Source organism: Eupeodes corollae, chromosome 1 (genome assembly GCF_945859685.1).
Source record: "Eupeodes corollae chromosome 1, idEupCoro1.1, whole genome shotgun sequence".
Classification (NCBI taxonomy): domain Eukaryota; kingdom Metazoa; phylum Arthropoda; class Insecta; order Diptera; family Syrphidae; genus Eupeodes; species Eupeodes corollae.
Window position 1 is genome coordinate 187,538,622 of NC_079147.1, and position 18,063 is coordinate 187,556,684.

Here is an 18,063-nt window from a genome sequence, read left to right on the forward strand (position 1 = left end):
AGCAAACAAACAAACTGACTTACATATTTGGAATCTTAGCAAGGATTCTAAAAAAAACTTAATAAATGTATTAATCCCAACTTAGCAATACTAAATTACATTTAAAATTAATTTCAAAGTCATTTATATATAAGAAAATAATATAATAACAAAATCAATATAAAAAAAACATAGAAAACAAATTCTCATACATGACATAAGAAATGTGTGTGTACTTACTCATTATGTGGTATATCCTCGTCCTGTTCACCAAGGACTAATATTGTATTTAGTTTAATTGCAAATAACACCGCGCACAATGTTAAAATTCCAAACAATTTGTGTTGCTCCATTTTGTTGTTGTTGATATTTTTTGTCGCCTATATAATTTTTTTTTAAGAAAAAGGTGGTTTTATAGCTTGATATATTTTCTCTCTGATGTATATCTGCTGCTTGATGGATGGAAATTTTAATTCAAAAGGACACCGCAAGTAGTTGTGTATAGAGAAAGAGATAGATATACTTTTTTTCTTTTTAGATTTTTGTATTTAAAGATTTAAGCACTCACACTTTATTTTATTTCTTTATTAATTTTTATTTTTATTCCACAAGGACGAAACTACACGCACACTTTTTTAAATTTTTTAATATTTTAATATCAAATAAAGATTCGAAAAGAAAACACTTTTTGTTGTTGTCGTTTGTTTTATTTGTGTTGTTTTGTGTATGTATTGGTTTACACACTATACGATAAAGGATAACATCCTTGTTGGTGTTGTTGGTGTTGTTTTTGATGTAAATTTATCAAATTGTCTATTTTCAATTCGTTCGAATAAGCAGTCATTTTCTAAGCGGAAACGCGCGTATACCGAAATGTTAAACGAACAAGGATCTTTTTTTTGTTGTTGTTGATTGTGTCTAATTTTTATGCATACACTCTAAGGATATAGCTTTTTGCTTTGCTTTGAATTCAGTTTTTGTTTTTATTTTGTTTTATGTTTATTTTATATCCTTCACACACATCGACACACACTTTGCAGAAATATGCATACATATATACGCATGCAATTATTATTATTTTCTTTTGGGACGATATAAGGATGTATATAAATGTATGGTGTGCAATTTGTTGCTGATGCCCCGTTGCCGCTCCTTGTGGCTTATTTTGTTATAGATACTCAAGGATATATTATGTACTGTACGAGTACATATAGATTCTGCAAAAAGGATGTTTGAAATTCATTTCCTCATGTTGCACTTTTGCTGCCGATGCGATGTGCGGTAATAGTACTATACACTATTGTACAATACTATACTACTACTGGTGGTGGTGCTGCTGCTGGTCCTGAAATTGTGTATGGGGATGTGGTTGTGGCGGTTTGGTAGTGTGGTACTGTTGATATATGGCACTGGCACATCCTCTCCTTGAACCAGTTTCGAGTGTGAAGTCGTCTTTTTATTATTCTTCCTATTTATTATATATATAGTACATACATATATATAAATATATTCTTTAGCTTTTTTCTCCGAAAACGAAATAAGAAATAAAAATACTTGATTCTTTTAGTTTTTCCTCAGTTTTCTTTTTTTTTATTTTTTGCCAACTTTGGTTTTAGTTTGTCCTTCCTGTGTTCTTCTGTGAGAGTAGAGAAAAAGAAGAAGAAAAAAAAGAAAATTATATAAGGAAAATTGTAAAAGTTAAATGAAAAATTTTCAACACATACATACTGATACGGTAACTACCTACTTAGAAAATGTATACAATCATACAGTGGGGTACAAGATGAAAACTTAAATGAATTTGTAAGGATATCCATATTTTTGAAAGGCAGAGGGTCTAATAAATACTTAGTGGCTTAAATGTCCGTTGACTGATCGTCTCTAAGTTAAAATCAAAGTTGAAAAAAAAAATTAATAGAATTTCATTTTACAATTACATGCAATTAAAAAACGGCAATTACTTGCAATTTAATTAGTTGAATGTAATTGAAAACAAATATAATGAAAAAAAAGCAGGAATGATAATTTTATACAGTAATCATGACATGAAATAAAAAAAAGCAAATTCAATTACCTTGACTCTAACTTAAAAGTATTTTCATTCAAGAACTTGAATAAACCCATTTCAATCTACAATTGCATGCAAATTATGCATTTTTTTATTTCAATTACAAGTAATTAAAATGTATATTTTCAATTACTAATTACTTGTAATTGAAGTTAAAGTTGAATCTAATTACGAAAAAAAAATAAATACTTCTTAACTTTAGTTATGATTATTTAAGTAATACCTTAACTTCAATATCTATAAGGAAAATTGAGGCTCTTTGTTTTCTCTGACTTAAATTCAAAATTTTCCAGGTTGTATAATCTATGATTGAAAACATGTGTCAATACAAATATTTATAAGTTACAATATAAATACGTTTTGAGAGGACATAAGAAGTCTTTTTTTATAATAACCCCACGCTCAAGGGGATATTACTACCCTTATTATGTAAAGACAGAATGTGAGCACTAGGAAAAGGAGAGAGGGGTTTAAAGGAGGTGTCGGTGCACTCTTGGTTTTGAATTCCTGAATATTGCAATAACTAGGAAAAACAGAGTGTGGTAAGGAATTCCACATTCGCGTAGTACGGCTAAAGAACGAATCTCTGTTTCTGACAATACGACCGAATTTGGGTATACTGATGATCATTTCTAGAAGCGCAATAATTATAATTGGACTGTTTAAGGGGAGGAATGCCGCTGGCTATTTCTCTAGAGCATAAACCGTTAAAATAACGATAAAAGAGGGTATAACAAGAAATTTTACGATGATGTTCAAGCGAGGTAAATGATTATAAGGTGGTATTGTGACCAATCAATCCAAACGCTCTACGTTCAATACTGTCCAAGAGGTTTCAATAATTTGCTTTAGCACCAGCCCATATAAGTCTTGTAGATAAAAGTCAAATCAGAGGGGAAGGAAAACTTCTGTCATCGCCTGAGAATACTCAAACATTTTGCCGCAATTTTGGCGACATCGCATATGTGATCGTTCCACAAAGGGTGGTTGTTGATACACATACCGAAAATATCGAGATGTTCAGTCTCCTTGATGCAAGTGCCATTCATGGATAAATGCAAGGGCGTTTATCTCGCTTTAAGGATACCAGACAGCATTGGATTTTCGAAGCGTTAAATTCAAGGCGGTTTTTTATTCCCCATTCTACAATGCTGTTTAGGTCGGAATTTGTAGTCGGTGGTTGCAGTGCGAATATGAAAAGCTAAGAGTACTATCGTCAGCGAAATATTGTATTGAATTAAAAGTTGCAGACAGGAGATTATAACTAAGAATGAGAAAGAGTGCTGGAGATAGAACAGAGCCCTGGGGCACACCAACAGGTATTTTGTTGTTTTCAGACTTCAATCCATCCAATACTACGTGTATTAAACGATTCGAAAGGCAATTACTAATCCAATGAAGAAAGGATTCGTGAAAACCGAAAGCACGCATTTTTAATAAGAGAGCCTGATGCCAAACAAAATCAAATGCTTTTGAAATATCAAGTGCAACAATCTAACTTTCTCCAAAACGATGTAAGAAATTTGCTCTACTGTTCGGTAAGATGGTAAAGACACCAGTGGACCTATTGTTGCGAAAGCCGTATTGTCGGTCATTAAGAGACCTGATAATTAATCAGCATTCCCATGACCTTGGAAAGAAGGGACATAAATCCAATTGGTCGGTAATTAAAGGGTGATGAAAAAGCTTACGCAGTGGTTTTGCCAGCGTAGAAGAACACCTCTTCAGAACAATAGCGGTGATACCATCCGGACCAGCGGATTTATGTTAGTTAAGATCTTATAGGACTCCGCTACAATACGAGTGCGAAAAAATATTGACCCCATAGAATCTCTAATGCGCTCGATGACAGGCGGAGTTATAATACTCACTGGTAGCGTTGAATTGGCGACGAACTGCCTATCAAAGAGATAAGCTTTCTCTGTAGAGCTAACAAATGGTGTGACATTGACAGCGAGTTACGGAGCCGTATACAAAATTCACAATTCCGAACTTTGTATCGGCTTTATTTTTCTGGCTTAATTTGTAGAATTTATAACGAACTTCATACAGTGTGCGACAAAAGTCTATGTACGACCACTTTTTTGCAGTTTGGTCATTTCCAAACAAATGTAAATAAGATTTAGTGTTTAGTTACTTAAGCACTGTCTATTTTGTTGTCATTACAAGAAAAAACGTCACTTTTTCAAGAATTTTCTACCTGTATTGACGAAAAACATAAACAAAATTATAGGGACAAAAGTCTACATACTAAATGAGAGTTTTCATTAAAATTCAATTAAAAAATTTGTTTTAAAACAGGCCTATACTAATAACGATCGATAACACCTTGTATCTATTATCGGTGAAAAATGAATGAAAATATTGTAAAAGATAGGACCAAGGACAAAGCCTTACATTAAAAGCACTAGAAAACGAATTGTTTACAGCAACTCTAACGACCAAATTTCTAGTCTCTTAAATTGGGCTTATTGCAAAAATTGGAACTCGGCAAAGGCTGTAAGCATAGACTGCATGACACCCTATTTCTACTTCAATTAACCCTTTAACACTTTCTTTAAGGAACGAATGGGTGGACATATTTCAACACATGAATGAGTCTTCAATATCCATATATATTAACTGACGACTTGAAAACGGATTCTAAAGTAGGAGCAAGTTTATTCCCTGAGACACTTAACTTTACCAACTCCTTCAGACTTCCCTATCGAAGCAGCATATTTCAAGCCGAAGTATTGAAGAGCGCTTTCACAGACTGATATCACCATACTTATTGATAGTTAAGCAGTATTAAAATAACTGTTTTTCTAAGTCTGATTCCGAACCATCAGTTTGGATTTAGAATTAACCATTCCACGATAAACCAGGTACGAGAAAACCAAGTAAACTCGACTTTATTCTTAGAAGTTATTCAAGCTTTCACAAGTTTAGCACTTGTGACTTGAGTATGTACTGCATAGGTTCCTCTTAGGCAGTTCTACGAAGTACTGAAATCTTATTTTACGAAGCGACTCTTTAGAGTACGACCAAAATAACTCAGAACTAAAGAAAATAGAAGCCAGTGTTCCGCAAGGAAGTGTCCTAGGACCAACTTTTTTTCTTTTATATACAAGGAATATTCCAGTGGATACTAACGCTATCGTGGTCACCTTTGATGATAGTACTACAATATTGGTGCCCGATAGATCCGTAGAAACGCCTACGCAAAAATCGCATTTCGAACTAAATGAACCAAACTGTTTTGAATTACAATAAAAAGTACAGAGGTACTTTACTCTAATATTGCCAAACCTCGTCTTAGAAATGACTTTGGATGCAAAGATTAAATGGAAAGAGCACATCAAAAATAAAATGGAAGAGCTAAGCTTGAAGAACAAAAGAATGTACTAGTTAATGAGAATCAACTGCGTCATATCAATTCCAAACAAACAAATGTTATATAAAAAAAGGAGACCATCTAAACTGCACCAACTATCGATGCATCAATCTGCTTGACAACAGTGTGATTTTAGACCAGGAAAGTCCACAATCTATCAAATACACACATAACGGCAGATCCTGGAAAAAACCCCAGAACACCAAATCGACATCTTTTCCTCGATTTCAAGGCTGCATATGACAGCATCTACAGGGACGAGCTAGAGCCATGTCTAGTTTTGGCATCCTTGCCAAACTCGTCCGTTTGTAAAGGATGATCATGGATAATTCACGCTGCTCTATAAAGGTTGGAAACAACTTAACAGAACCTCTCGATGTCAAAAAGGTTTTAGACAAGGTGTAGCGCTGTCATGAGATTTTTTAACATCGAACTTGAAAGAATAGTGCAGAGCTCATACGTCAACACTAGAGGCACTATCTTTCAAAAGTCTGTCCAATTACTAGCATATGCTGATGACATTGACATAATCGGAAGAACTCAGCGTCAATGTCAATGGGGCTTTTGAACTTCAAATATTGAGTATTGAGGCAGAGTCGGCAACGGGTAATGAGGGCAAAACAAAGTATATGCTATCGTCAAGAAAGGACTTACAACACCGAGCGTCTCAGTCAAAACGTCACCATCGACAGACGAAACTTTGGGTTAGTCAAGGACTTCGCCTACCTAGGCTCCACTATAAACGCAGAAAACAACACCAGCAATGAGATCAAACGAAGGAAAACTCTTGCTAACCGCTTTTTTTTGCGCTAAGAAAGCAATTGAGTAGCAAAGCCCTTTCTCGAGGGACCAAAGTGTCGCTATATAAGACCCTCATCATCCCCTTCCAGCTATACCGTGCAGAAGCATGTTTTGAAAAAATCGGATGAAAGCACCTTGAGTCGTGAAACTGGAGACATCTAGCTTTGTTAATTGAGGCCCTAGTTCACACAGGACTGTAGTGCCACCTTAAGTAAGTAAGTAAATGTTATATAAGAAAGTATTAAAACCTTTTTGGACTTTTAGCATCCACTTACAAATGCTTGGTATGTCAGAAACAGCAATCTATATGGTGACCTTCAAATTGAAATGGTTACAGAAGTGATTAAAAACCACGTTGTAGCACATAATCAACGACTTCCAATTCACACCAACTCAGAAATGGAAACCGTCTTAAGTGTACAAGACAATGTTCTGAAGATAAGAAGACCCAAGCTGATGATGTAAAAGCTATGGAAAAGTATTACAACAACTATAAACTTCCCCTAAAGTTAAATTTAAACCACGAAAGAAAAGTTACTTGTAGCTCTTGTATTGATTGATCCTGATTAACCGGTGGTTTCTTATCAAGCGTCTTTTGAAGATTTCCATAAACATCGATTGAAGATCATAGGTTTTATTGTAGCCACCACTGGGAGTATTCTTTTGTCGGGAATTTTCAAATCAAGAGGACATTCCCAACGGAATTAAAATACCGTAAAATAAGAATACTATCAGACTTTTGGAGTCCAAGTAATTATTTTATTTATCACTCAAGTCATATTTTCATAACACCTCTGGCGGCTGAATATTACCTATATGTGTATCCTGAACCTGTCAGTGATGGTGGGTACTGGTTCTGTTCCTCGTCCTGCCCCTCGTGGTCATGTTCTTAAACAAAAACCAACACAAAAAAATCTACTTTAAAGTTGGAAGGACTTCTCCTAGTTATACGAGCATAGGTATGTTTTTCACACTGTTAACAATTTCAGTTGGGGGAACTTCACGAGCATATCAGGAAAGCCTCAACCAAAAAGGACAAAAGTTGGTGTGAAACGAAGGGGGTTTTCCATCCACATGCAGAAACATACTCATCCGTGAGTAAAAGGGAAAATATTTTTCTTTGTATGTTAAACATAAAAAAGTTCCAAAGGTAAAATATAAATATGAAAGTTTGTATTCATTTGCATATCTGCGCCTCAACAACAACAAAACCCTGGCCACAATTCATTAGGTTTTTTTTTCTGTTTTATTATTTATTTATTTTTTAAGGGACCAGCCGACCGACCGACTACAATGATGACGATGAACACAAGTCCGATGGGGTAGTCAGAGGCAGAGGGAGACTAGGAAACTAGGGGCTCTTTTAACATTGAAATCGAATCTCAAGAGAACGTTTGAGGAACGAGAACCAGGACTGAGGATGGATATAATGATGTTATGATTCCCATGGTACACATACTATAACGTCGTCGGAGTGGCGATGGCGATGTCGGTGATGGTGTTAGCGATGATGGCGCTACAGTCGCTCACGTAGCCTTGAAAAGTCATTTTTTTAAGTATTCTATTTTCCAGATTCAAAATTAGAAATGAAAATAAAGAAGAGATGGGCGAATATCCTTTTTTTGAATTTTTTCAAGCGCGAGAGTTGAGTTTATGTTTTTTGTCTGTGCAGAAAAATAACAATCTAAAATGTTAAAGTTTAATACTTTTTTCCAGAAATTATTATGGCTTCATGATGGACATTTTATTTTTTCTGTGTAGATTGACCTTGTTCCTAGATACAGGGAATACAAAAAAAAAGAAGACTGTTCAATATTTAGATGGAAACGTAAAACTATATACCTCTATGCTTTTCTGATATAATTTAAACGTCTATCTGTCCAGTGAGGATTAAATGACTTTAAGAGCTTTAAGAATTCTTTGATCGAATTCATTGAGCAAAAAGTAATAATTTCATCTTCAGTTAGTTATCCATGAATTAAAGTTGATTAATATATTATCAAATGAGAAATTCAATAGAAACAAAATTAATCATAAAATCTCTGGAATTTTATGATTGACAATTTATGTTTTAAATTAATGAATTGTTCAAGGACTAAAAATATTAAGAAATGAAAAATGAAAATCCATACGAACAAATTTTCATTAAAATTTAAATCAATTCGTAGAAATGACAGATCAAAATGTTTTCAGTTGAAGTTATTTGGTTTTATTTTTAAAAAAAATTTGTGGAAAATGTAACTGGTTGCCCATTTTGAGGTTTCAAAAGTATACGGCTGGAATTCGACATCTGCCAACTAAGTTGTTAAACCATTTTTTTTCAGTTGAAATTTACGAAAATGTATCGCTTACCTATCGCACAACGCATACAAATTATTAAAACATGAACGAACCCAAAAATGTGTTCCTAACGCATGCAATTCATTAACCTGCATACATTGAGAAAAAAAAACTAAGGCGCAACGATAGACCCTTGTGGGACACCACTATTTACAGCAGAAATTCTGACCTTTCTTTTTTGAATTTTACAATTCTCAGTTGGACAGACAATATTTTGACTGCAGAAAACAAAAAGTTAAATTCATGTAGGAAATGTTTGCACAGAATGGTGTTGTCTGCCATATAACAACCTTTATATAAATCAAGAAGTACTAAAAACGATGGACATACAATCATTTAATCCAAAACACCACATATAAATTATATAATTTTAGGTACTCTCTGTGACCAGAAAGAAGTCATACAAACTGAATTCTCTATTTAAATGTAAACAATTTATTATTCATTTGCGTGAAAATACACATTTTCGACGATTTTATACCATACCATACTTAAAATTGATTTGGATCTTCTTGTAGTTTTTTACAATTCTTGTTGGTTTCAATAATTCTAAATATTTTAACATCATGTGCATAGACTATTTATAGAGAATTATTTAAAACAGAGGGAAAACTAAATAAATTAAACAGCAATGGACCAAGGTGACTCTCTTGAGGTACACCAGAATTGACTTTAATTGGATATGATGGGTTACTCCTGACATGACGCTATAATATCTATCTTTAAAGTATGACCAAATCCACACAACAAGACGGTCGTTAAGTCTTAGTTTTCCTAATTTATTGAGAAGAATTCTATGACTTAATTTTTCAAATACCTTGCTAAAGTCTGTTAATCTAACGTGTAAGACAATTTATTTTCTAATGTCAAGCAGATATTTTTCTTTCGAAGCCTTGATAAATGATTCAATTGAATGCTCATCTCTGATAGAGCTAAATTTATAGCAGACCGAGTTTGAGTTTTGGTTAGAAAGACTTCTTGAAAAATAGTTTGTGGTCTCGCGAATTTGTGGTTGTACACGAGTTTTATTGAAAGAGTTTATATCTTGTTATTCAGGTATTTCAATAGGTAGTTCCTCCAGAGTTTCTTTTGAAATCCAAGGTTTGTTTGCTTCAGTACAGTTTTTAGTTTTAAAAGATACTTGTCTGTTGAAGAGATTTATGGTTTTTCTCTTAAGAAATACAACTTCAGAAGTAGAGTTTCTAAAAAAGAGCTCTAGCTTACACCAATTAACTCATTTTCCAGAGCGCTATAGTTGATATTTCAAAGTCTCTGTATTCGATTTTATTACATTGCCAAGGGGTTGTAACTTGAAAGTCAAAAAATAAAACGTCAAACCAGTTTTGGCAACACCTGTAGTTTATTTAAATGAAAACCGTGTCTTCGATCAGGGACTAAAAAAAATGATCTACTAATGGCTGATTTCTTAAAAGGAGAAACAGGTTAATGTGCTTGGGTTTGCAGTATAAAGATTAGGAGATTCAAAATCCTAAATGAAATTATTTTCCTCCAGAAGCTTGCATTTTAAATAACTGTTTAGGATTAAATTGGAATAATATATGTAAGCGAACAATTTTACAGCCTCCAAGGCAGCACAGCTAATTATTTTGTAGCCAAGTTTTTGAGACACCCAGAGGCAAAATATTGAATTTTCCAATAAAAATTTTAATTTAGAAAATCCTAACTGATAACTGTCACATTGGCAATAAGGTTAGGTTAGGTTAGGTTAAAGTGGCTACAGGTTCAAAAGGTCCATTTTGATACCACATAAATCTAGAGAATTACTTTCTACTAGTCGAGCCATTTTGAGTTTTTTATAAAGTGAAGGAGATATTTTATATCTTTTTTAGCTAGTTCACTGGGATTATCAAAAGAGTATTCTCCCAGATGAAGTTTGCATCCTAGTGAAAGAGCGGGGCAAGTGCAGAAGAGGTGAGAGATTGTTTCCTCTTCTTCCTCGTCCATACAGCTCCTGCAGAAGTCATTTGAGGCTACACCAAGTCGTATTGCGTGTCTGCCTATAAGACAGTGTCCCGTAAGGACACCTAGTAGAGAGCTACTTTAGAGCGCTTAAGGTCCAGTGAAGGCTATATGAGTTTTGTGGCTGCGCATGTTGGTAAATAGTGGCACCTAGAGTTTGCTATCGCAAAAGCTATTTCTTTTAGCAGAAGTTTACATTTAGCTATCGGTATACCTATCTTCTTCCTTTCAGGTGAAATAGACATAACGGTTCCATTTTTAGCGAGTTCATCGGCTCTACAATTTCCCGTGATGTCTCTTTGGCCCGGCAATCAACATAGGTGAATGTTAAATTGCTGCGCCATCTCCATAAGAGACGATCGACAATCGAGGGCCGTTTGAGATTTGCTTGAGACACCGTCAAGAGATTTAATAGCAGCCTGACTGTCAGAGAAGATGCGGATATCAGAAGTTGATATCACGTTTTCTCTTAGCCAAGAGAGAACCTTTTTGATCGCTAAAATTTCCGGAGGCGGAATGAGATACTTATGTATATTAAGCTTTTCTGAGTACACGCCACTATCACCTCCCTCATTTGTCTTGGATCCATCTGTATAAAAATGAATGCTTTTGTCATCCAGGAGTTTTTTTGTCTTCCCATTCATCTCTGGATGGAATGGATACCTGGAAGTATTTTTTCCAAATTGGGGTTTAGGAATAGCATAGTCTATGTACTTTGGTATAGAACCAAAGTGGTTCAAAATGATGGAGTGACCCACATTGTTTTCGGCCCATTGAGATGAGACATTGAGTCAGTCTTATAGCTGTACTCGCTGCCACTTCTTTGCTGAAGATGTCTAGGGATGTCAGATAGAGGAGAGTGTCTAACGCTGCTGAGGGTGTGGTTCCCAATGCCCCGCTTATGCAGAGACATGCAGTGCGTTGGACTCTGCTGAGTTTGTCGTAGTATGTGACTTTCACCAGTGCAGTCCACCATACTGCAATCCTGTACAAAAATATTGGTCGGATGACCGATGTGTACAGCCATTTGCTTCCTATGGCTTTCTTGCAAAGGAAAAGAGCTTCTGTAGCTTTTTTAACTATTTCCTGAATATTAGATTTCCAACTTAATTTTTTGTTCGCTATCAGATCAGGATATTTGGCTTTATTGGTAAAAATTAGTGGTACACTTTTTATTGAAGGAGGTACAATTACTGGGATCTTGTATTTACTTGTAAAAAAGACGAGGTCCGCAGTGATCAGCCCATCTAGTGAGCATATTGAGTGCGTTTTGGAGGAGGTCTCTCACTGTATTATGATGTTCTCCTGTGACGGCGATAGCAACATCATCGGCATACACAACCACTCTGTAGCTTTTCGTCTCAAGGGATATTAGTAGTTCGTTAACCACTATGTTCCACAGGATAGGGGACAGAACACTACCTTGCGGAGTGCCTCTACCGACAGACATATTCGTACAAAAATCCCCCATCTTAGAGTTGATGATCCTTCGTTTTAGCATTAGAGCTCAAAGAGTAAGTATTCGACTTTGGGGTCGTCCTAGCAGAAGTGATAGCGGATGTGTCAACGTTGTTGAAAGCGCCCTCAATATCCAGGAGGGCCACTATAGTATATTCTTTTTGCACTAGGGAGTATTCGATAGTTCTTACCAGAGTGTGCAAGGCTATTTCTACCGATTTTCCTTTGCATCAAGTATGCTGAGACATTGAAAGTCTCTAATCAGTGCTATTACGTACATGGATATCAATTAATCGTTCCAGAGTTTTGAGAATGAATGATGATAGGCTAATAGGTCTTAGTTCTTTAGGGTCGACATGGGAGCATTTGCCAACCTTGGGCAAACTACTTTTACTTCTCTCCATCGCTAAGGTTTATAGACCAGATCTAGACAACTTTTGTATTCTAAGTATGGAACGATGCACGTTTTGTCATTGTCACTAAACAAATGTTGAACAATTTGGGATAACAATTTGCAGTTTTAAAAGAAAAGTTTCTCGAAGATGTGATGCGACGATTGGCCACAATAATCTTGTGTTTTACCACTTCAGAGTTTTTTTTCAGGCTACAGCTTAATTCTGTTCAAAACCTTAAAGATGAAATTCTTAAAGTAATCGAGGGCATACATCAATACATATTTCAGGTTGCTCATGGAAAATTCATTAATAGGTTATGATTCTAGAACCATGGCCGTTGTGGTCATTTGGCTGATGTCGTTCAAGTTCGTTGTTAATGTAGCACACCTTTCTCTTAACAATGAAATAAACATCCTTTAATTTTCCCACAAACAATTTTTTATCTTATAAAAAAATAAAGCTATTATTGAAAATCCCATAAAGTGGCGCCCAACGCAAATAACCTATAGTTTTTTCTTGATGTTGTAATTGTCACAGATTTTGTAACTCTTATAAAAACATACAAAAATATATACGACATTTTCATACAATTTTCTACAAAAGAAATTCTTATAAAACCCTAATCGAGATAAAGTCGGATTTCATAATAACGAAGTACCGTGTTTTTTGATCAATAAAGTGTCTTTATAAGCTTTTGCCCTGTGATTCCATGTTTCATGTTTTTTTTTATCTCCATCATATTATTTAATAAATTTTCATTAATTTTATTTTTATTATTATTTTCACAAAAGATAAAAATCCCGTATAATAAAAATAAGCAAATATAATATTTATCCCAAATCGACACCATAATATTATTTACATTAAAAATGTAATCAGCGATATTCAAATAAAATTAATCTCATCATACTTGTGTTTAATGATAATAATATTTTTTTTTTTAATTTTCAACTTGTTTCAATTGAAAAATGAAAAGTATCTTTACTCAATAATAAAAATACAATTCAGCATTCACTTTAATCTCTTAATTTAACATAAAGTATATCGATGATGATAAGAGCTTCGAGCAAGCAAAGGCATTCACCAGAGGCATACAATCGTATAGAGTGACATGAATTGAATAATTTTTGTATATATTTTAAAAATATAACGACTATGATGACAGACTCACGAAAAAATCCCATAAATTGAATATGCAAATTAACATTTTGCCATTTTTATTTGCTCCTTTCTCTCACTTTCTCACTATCTCCCCCTCCTATCTTTGCAATAATTCCAATTTCAATTGCGATTGCGATTCGAATCGAATCGAAATCAAAATCGAAATGATGACTCTGTGAGTTGTTGAGAATTGAATTTCCATTGAACTGTACTGTATGTCAATTTTGTTTTTCAATTTTACTTCTTTTTTTGAATACAATTGTATGGTTTTTATTCTGAGTCACTTTGTCAGCAGAACCGGGGCAAAAAAGTCAAATTGCACATCAAATTACACTACGGGTTGGTTGATTGGGTTCAATCAAATGATATAGGGTTTTCCAATAAGAAGTTTCATTTTGATATTTAAAGAACGATATCAGTCAAATGATTGGGATGGCTGCGGCTGTTGCACAATATCTTCTTCACAAATTCATAAAATTTTAGCAGACAAAATTTTCAAACTTTAGTGTTTTAAATCGTGTTCAAGACAGAAAAAGACGACTGGTTTTTAATTACAAGATCTCTTGGAGAAAATACACGACTAAGATACTATTCCTACAAAACTGTGACTGTAACGTATTCACAATTTGTGGAGTGAATTTTAACAATTTCAATGTTTTTCAAAATGGAACCTTTTACTGAAAAACACTTTATTGAATTTGAAGTTTAGGGATTTCGCGATTTTAGCGAGTCTTATGACGGCGAGGTTTAGCTCAAAAATCAGAAAAGTCACCATTATTCAATGCTACGCTCCAACGAATGACGCTTCAGCGGACGAAAAGACCTCATTTTATACTTAACTGAATTCGGTGTACAACGGTGTTCCAGGGGGCGATATCATTATCATCATGGGGGACTTTAATGCCAAAATTGGCTCTGATAACGCAGGCCTCGAACGAGTTATGGGTAAGCATGGCCTAGGTCAACGTAACGAAAATGGTTATATGCTTGTCGACTTCTGCAACGCTCGTCAACTTGTGATTGGGGGTTCTTTATTTCCGCACAAGACCTGCCACAAAATCACCTGGGAATCTCCTGATGGTCGAACCAAAAATCAAATCGATCACTTCATTATAGAGCAGAAATGGAGGAAGTCACTGTGCGATGTTTGTAAGGAAAGAAAGGCTGATGCAGGTAGTGACCATCACTTGCTACTGGGTTTGCTTTGCTTACGAACAGCTGCTGTACAGCATCGCTCAGAGGGTATAGCAAGGAGACCAAGATTCAACACATGCGTTCTAAATGAGCCAAATGTACGTCGTAATTTCGTCACCAATCTCGGCGACAAAGCTTCGAACATACAAAATGCTGGCTTATTGGCGCTGCTAAGTGATAACCACAATGCAGAATAGAATCCACAATTGAACAACATGCGCAGATCTTCTAGGGGTATTGACACCAATCCCCCAACAGGTGCAGAGCTAAGTAATGCGATACATCTTCTAAAGAAAAACAAAGCAGCTGGACTTGATGGTATTTCCGCAGAATTCCTAAAAGCAGACTCTGAGGCAGCTTCCCGTATTTTGCTTAAACTCGTTCAGGCTGTCTGGGAGAGTGCCACAGCTTAGCCACATAGATTATGCTGCCGATATATGTCTCATGGCAAACAACAGGCATGCTTAAATAAGATGTGTTATTCGCTGGAATTGAATGGAGAGGTGGCTGGCTTAAGGATTAACACAAATAAGACCAAAGTAAACCACGGGTCAAAGCACACAAGTTATTCTAAGGCAGGGGACCAGCAGGAGGTCGAGCAGTTTAATTATCTGGAAAGTTTTATAGCTCTCGATGGAGTAACAGACCTGGATGTTAACAGTAGTATAAACAAACCCCGTAGTGCACTTGGGAACCTTTCTCCTATGTGGAACTCTAGCAAAATATCACAACGCACCAAGTTGAAACTCTTCGAATCCAACGTCAAATCATTTTTGTTATATGCTTCTGAAACATGGAAATGCTCTGCCAACATCTCAAGCAGACTACAAGCTTTCGTTAACCGTTGTCTGCACTCTTTTCTGAAAATCCGTTGGCCACAAGCCATATCTAACGTTGAGGTATGGAATAGGACCGGACAGAAAAAAATGGATGTAGACATCATGCAACGGAAATGGCGTTGGATAGGCCATACACTGAGGAAACCTGACGACAATATAGCAAAACAGTCTGTCTAATAGAATCCCCAGGGTAATAGACGCGTTGGAAGACCAAAGACAACTTGGAGGTCATCAGTTTTGAAGGAGGCTCGGCCTCTAGGTATTAAATCGTAGCCACTAATGAGGTCAGTTGCGGTGAATCGGGATAGGTTGAAGGATCTTGTTGCTGCCCTATGCTTCAGGAGGAGTTAAAGCGCTTGTCGCTATAGACATGAGCCTTAACATAAATAAATAAATTGGGTGGCGCAATAGTCCATTGAGAAGTAGGACCTACTGACTTACAACTCTCAATTATTCTTGTGTGCGAGTACCGTTGCCGAAAACGTTCTTAACAATGAAGCATTTTGATAAAACAATTTCATAATTTGTAAACGTTGTTAGCTTGTTAGAAAGTTAAAGAAATAGACATGCGAATTAAGAAAGCCTCAAGAAAAATTTGAAGGGGGTCGAATCATAAGATCTTAGTGGCCAATTGACTTCACCTTGAGAGATAACCATGCCGTGAAACCGCTCGCGCAGTATATCGATTACTGACTCAATGTGCCGTTACAGTCCGGGGGGACCTGGGGCTCAACCAACAAGCGTCTCCTACCAGTTTGGTCCCTAGCTAGCTGTTTCCAGTTTCGCACGCCAAGTTGATTGAGGTTCAATAACCTGAGTAGCGGTCTTCCTCTACTGCTCCGTCCCTCGGGATTGGTTTCGAAGACCTTCCGGGCTGGAGCGTTGATGTCCATTCGCTCTACATGACCTAGCCATCTAATTCTGATAACTAGGTCAGTGTAGCTGTACAGCCCGTACAGTTCGTCGTTATATCCTCTCCACCATTCTCCATCTATGCATACGGGACCAAAAATCACCCGAACAATTTTTCTCTCGAAGCATCCTAAGACTCTCTCATCTTTCTTTGACAGGGTCCAGGCCTCAGCGCCATAAATGAGAACCGGGATGATGAGTGTCTTATAGATGGTTATTTTACATGCTCGAGAGAGGACTTTACTACTCAATTGCCTTATAAGTCCAAATAAGCAGCGATTTGCAAGAGTTATTCTTCGTTTGATTTCAGCGCTGGTGTCGTTATCTGTGTTAATAGCGGTGCCTAGGTAGACAAAGTTCTCAACTACCTCAAAGTTATAGCTGTCCAATGTCCATGGTGGCGATTTGTCCAGGACGTGTCGTTGTTCAATGTCCTTTTTTGATGACAGCATATATTTGGCCTTGCCCTCATTGACCACTAAACCCATATTCTTCGCTTAAGTCACAATCCTCAAAAACGCTCCACTGACATCACGCTTTGATTTTCCAATTATGTCAATATCATCTGCATATCCGAGTAATTGGATAGACCTTTGGAAGATTGTGCCTCTAATGTTGACGTTTGAGTTTTGCACAGTTCTTTCCCGACCGATATTTAAGAAGTCGCATGACAGTGCATCGCCTTGTCTAAAAAATTTTTTTACATCAAATGCATCGGTGAGATCTTTTCCGACCTTGATAGAGCAGCGTGCATTCTTCATAGTCATTCTGCACAAACGGATAAATTCAACAGGGATGCCAAACTAGCTATTTCTCTGTAGAGCTCGATTTGAAGCTACGGGGTTTTTTCCAACATATGCCGTAGTGTGAATATTGTGTCGATAGTAGACTTTCCTGTTCTGAAGCCACACTGATAAGGACTGATAATCACGTTGTTTACGAACAACTTAAGACGTTCACATAATACGGCAGAGAGGATCTTATATGCAATTTTAAGGAGACTGATGGCCTTGTAATTAGCGCAATTTAAGGGTCTCCTTTTTTATGTATCGGGAAAACTATGCTGAGATTCCACTCATTCTTACGACCATATTTTGCAGATGAGTTGGTGCATGCTTCCTACCAAGTCATCGCCTGCTGCTTTGAACCGTTCGGCAGCGATGCCGTCAGCTCCAGCAGCTTTGTTTGACTTCAGAATATCGATTGTGTCTTGTTAAAACCTTATGTCTTCGGTATCCATATCATCCATACAAAACATCAACTTTATTTGGATACATTGGCACCTCATGAATCGCGGGGGAAATCCGGCAATTTTACTTATTTAAGTACCTATTAATCCAAGAATAGGCCTCATCGATATAGATGATTTTTCGACCAAAATTGGGATCAGCTGCAAACTGCTCTAAAATCAAACTACAAAATTCGGAGCGCTGCTTATGGTCGTTTGGTTTTGATATCCTGTGTCAGTTGTACGACAAGCAATTGACTGCCTCAGATTACGCTACAAACTATCACGAACATCGGCGATGTTCTCGGTAGATCAGGAGTTTAATTGACTTA

The 18,063-nt window shown here is 36.2% G+C and overlaps 1 protein-coding gene across 1 annotated transcript in view; it reads right to left on the reverse strand.

The window, feature by feature from the left end:
* Window positions 1-18,063, reverse strand: part of LOC129942827 (voltage-dependent calcium channel subunit alpha-2/delta-4) — a 280,448-nt gene that overhangs the window by 233,943 nt on the left and 28,442 nt on the right. The window contains exon 2 of the mRNA XM_056051947.1: window positions 220-1,615. Coding sequence (XP_055907922.1) covers window positions 220-332 — 113 coding nt within the window. The 5' untranslated portion in view covers window positions 333-1,615. The remainder of the gene's footprint in view (window positions 1-219; window positions 1,616-18,063) is intronic.